The 3,895-nt window shown below is 63.1% G+C and overlaps 2 protein-coding genes across 3 annotated transcripts in view; both read right to left on the bottom strand.

Moving 5' to 3' along the window:
* Positions 1 to 1,161, bottom strand: part of LOC113217982 (solute carrier family 2, facilitated glucose transporter member 1) — a 30,906-nt gene extending 29,745 nt beyond the window's left edge. For both annotated transcript variants that reach the window (XM_052265909.1, XM_052265908.1), the window contains exon 1: positions 1,023 to 1,161. In XM_052265909.1, coding sequence (XP_052121869.1) covers positions 1,023 to 1,038 — 16 coding nt within the window. In that variant the 5' untranslated portion in view covers positions 1,039 to 1,161. The remainder of the gene's footprint in view (positions 1 to 1,022) is intronic.
* Positions 1 to 3,895, bottom strand: part of LOC113218021 (protein takeout-like) — a 244,964-nt gene that overhangs the window by 37,901 nt on the left and 203,168 nt on the right. The window lies entirely within an intron of this gene.

Below are 3,895 nucleotides of genomic sequence, written 5' to 3' on the forward strand. Positions count from 1 at the left end.
GGGGGGGCACCGCCTGTCAGGGCACTCAGTATACACTGCGCAGCACAGGTAGAGGGTGGGATTTTCGCGCCACGAATTTGAATTCATATAGCTTCTCCACGGACTGCAGGGCTGTGGTGGCGATCGCAGCACCGTTCTGCTCGGCTCTTCTCAGAGAGCTAGGGCTGACGACCCAACAACCTCACCCAACAACCTTAGCCACCCGCACAGCGAGGCGCAGCAGGGTCTTTGGTTCGAACTTACGGCACAAAATTGAATGGCATACACCCTGTATAAACATGACATGAAGCCGAAGCGACATTTTCTCTGCTTTCTCCTTACTTTTAGAAAAATCGAGGTTGACACTTATGACGGAACAAGTATTCACCGCCAGAACTGATCCGTCCCCCACCCCTTCGCATTACGGTCTTGGCTGCGAAACCCGACGCGTTGCGAGTCGAGCCAAGAGTCTCGCATGTCTCCCCTCATGGAGTGCCAGTGCCCTGCCCTGCCCTGCCCTGCCGGAGGACAAGGCCGAGGCTGTCGGGGCCCTCAGAGTCGCTCCCGGCCGCGCCCTGGACGGCGCACGTTTACATTTTTCCATAACGACTTTAAAAGGTCGACACGCGACCAATCAAATAAAGTTATTGAGAAAACGCGAGAAGATTGAATATATTTCAAACATTTGTGAGTGTCAAATCTGGGGCACTAGTGGGGCTATGAAGGTCAAACCCACACGCGGCGCGGCTGCGTAACCTCTCCGGGCGGGCAAAAGACCGGGGGCATAGACGGCCTGGCAGGGTTGGCCCAGATCATCGGGGACCACGTCGGCGACGACAACCACCCCTTAGTTAAAGCCAGTGACCTTGAGGGTGACCCCTGCATATCGCGCGCGTGTGAGTGCGTGCGGCTCGGGGGTGCGTGGGCCCGAGGCGGCTGGTGCTTCCAGAAGGCGTAGCGCGGCGCGCGGGGTATGAGAGGAGTTGGCAGCCAGCTGGAGCGGGCCACGCTGGAGGAAGCGCTGGAGAAGCGTGACAACGTACCCGCTTTGGACGCCATGTCTGTGCCGATGCTCGCGGTTGCGGTTGCTTGCTACCCGTGCGCGGGGGCGGGGCGGGGCGGGACGGCACCACAGCCGAGGGCTCAGGTGCGCCTGGACGACGCGGAGGGTTGGCGAACACTGTTAAGGCCAGCCCGACCGCCCCGCACCGGCGAGGGCTGCCGTGGGGCGGGGCAGGGTGGGGCGGGCGGGGGCAAGGCGGTCGATACCCAGGGCCGGAGGGGGTGCGCCGCCACTGCTGCCTTGGGGTGGAAGAAGCGCGGGGGCGCGATCGGATTGTGACGTCACGGAAGGGAGAGGGAGGGACAATCTCCCCTCCTCCTGGAGGGCTCGGTTGGGGGAGGGGGGGGGGGGGGGGGGGCACACGTCCCTTACGGTGGACACGGCGTTTATTGCACCCTCTAGCGTATCCCGTGCACCACCAGCATCAGCAGCCTAGGTCAGAGCCGCGAGGGTAGTCGAACATACACAGATCCCAAAGGACAAATCGCTCCCCACACTATACGGACAAAACTAGCCTCACTCATAAGTCGATCCGACAGATCAAAACGTATACACAAACAACTCATAACTGCATGTTCAAGTTAACCTGCATTGTGGGCTGTGGAATGTGCACCGCGTTCGTGTGTGTGCAGTGTGAGATCTACGAGAAGGAGGAAAATTACCCGCTGCCCCTCTGACACACCCCCCACCCCCACCCCCTGGTCCAGCACGTGGGTGCGCGCGCACCAGACTGCCTGTCTCCTCGCGCGAGGCGTGGAGGGGGTGGGGGTGGGGCGCAGGAGGCTGGTCCAGAATGGAGGCGGGGAGAGGGCGACATTCAAACGCCCTCTGCTGCTCCCGCGCTCTGCGCGCCGCGTACGTTGCGTCATTCCAAAACAGCAGAGCGGCCCTCCACAGGGTAGGGGTGCCGCCCCTACCCCCTCCCCCTCCTCTAAGGTGTAATCTATTACACCTGCTGAGACCCCCACCCCTCCTTTTCTAGGGGCTGAGCACTGGAAAAACTAATGTTACGAAGGTAACGTTTATTGACGCAACCAAACCAGGTAACGTTTGGTGATGCAACCATGTTTGTGATGGCCCTATCCTTTTGCATGGGGTAGGTTGCATCAGGAAACGTTACCGGGCTTGGTCACATGATGAAACGTTACCTTGGTAACATTAGTTTTTCTAGTGAGGCTGAGAGTGAGCCCTCTCCTCGGCCTACGTGAGCCGACCCACGGAGCCCCGCTGCACCCGCGGGCCACACGAGCCGTGCGCAGGTGCGCGACCAGGTCCACGACCAAGCGCGGAGCGGCGAGCAGTGAGTGTCATGGAAGGAAAATGCTTTAATCGGAGCGGACGGCGTCGAGGAGCACTCCGGGGGCGCGGTGAACGTCCCGTCCCGTCCGGGTCAGGAGCGGCGGGTACCCGTCGTCGCCTCTGCAGATGCGGCGCCACGGAAAGTGCGTCGCGGGCGTTGCATCAGCTCGTCGGAAGCGGCGGCCGCGAGGGTGCGGTGGCGCCTATCCATGCCTCCCCCTCCCCACCCCTACCTACCAGGCCCCTCACCCTCACACACCCTCCTCGCCAAGGACCGAACCGAGGCGCAATAGTCTGACCCCGCCAGCGCCAACCTTGGTTTTTGCCCTCCTGAAATGGTTTTAGGGAGAGGGGTACTCCGGAGGGTGTGCGAGGAGGGGGGGGGGGCGACTCGCGGGTCGGAAATAGCTTTGGGCCGATACCACCGCACTACTACCACCCTCCCCCCTTCCTCCCCTGCAGACGCGAATGCCCCCCCCCTCCCCTTCCCTTCCCCCGTCCCCCCCGTCGCCGTTCATCCTGCCCGCCTCTGACGCGCCGCGAGGGGCCCGCCTGCCCGGCCGTCCAATGGGCGTCGCGCGACGTCACGCCCGCGGTCACGTGGCGCGGGGGGCACGGCTCCCCCCTCCTCTCGGCCCGCTCCCCCCCTCTAGCGAGCAGCTAAGCCTTAGAGACCGTAAGCCTTCTTTCTACGCGGCAAGGCTCCGCCAGGCAGGCGGCAAGCTGCACTGCACGGCGGCAGGCTGCACTGCACGGCGGCAGGCTCCGCGAGCAGGCTCCGCGAGCAGGCTCCGCGGCTCTGCACGGCGGCACGGGGTGCAATGCACCCGAGGCTGGCGCGGAGCCTCCCCGAGGCTGGCGCCTCCTCGGCGCGCGGCCTCGTCACCGGCACACACTGCACCTTACAGAACACTTGCGGCCGATGGCGCATACGTCGACCTGACCACCAATAAGCCACCAATGAAGCAAATGACCCTCCTCGTAGGAGGCGACACTTGTACTCGCATTATTCTTATCGGCTGGTCGAATGTTGTAGTGATAGTCAACCCTTCCACACGCGCTGCTGCCCCATTGCCTTCCAGTCCCGGCCACACACCTGAAGGCTCCGCTGCGGGGTTGTTCAAGTCCCCGCCCCGCAGTCGCAGCCCCCCTCGAGTTCGCGATGAGTCAGACCCGAGAAACGTGTCATCAGCCGGCGCCCGCCCCACCCCGTCGACCTGAACCACCCCACCGTGATGCAGACTGCGCCAGGGGTTGCGCAAGCCGCAGACGTGTGCCCGCCTCCTGGAGCCTGCTCAAGGGGTTCCACCGCGGTTCCGAAAATGCGCACGCCGTCGGGAGAACTGCACCCCTCTTCATTTCTCCTACTTGTCCTTCTCTTCACGCCCCTCTATAGGGCGTATTTCTGGCCCGTCGTTGGGCCTTTACTCTTATTTCCCCTTTCGCCCGCCCGCCCTTTCACACAATCGGCGAAAGGAAAGAAAAGGAATCCAAGACCGATAGGAGGGGATCGGCATTTGCCGCCACTCGGGGTGACCGGGGAGGGAGGGGGGG

The sequence above is a fragment of the Frankliniella occidentalis genome, unplaced genomic scaffold (assembly GCF_000697945.3).
Source record: "Frankliniella occidentalis isolate FOCC.00 unplaced genomic scaffold, Focc_3.1 Scaffold32, whole genome shotgun sequence".
Taxonomy (NCBI): domain Eukaryota; kingdom Metazoa; phylum Arthropoda; class Insecta; order Thysanoptera; family Thripidae; genus Frankliniella; species Frankliniella occidentalis.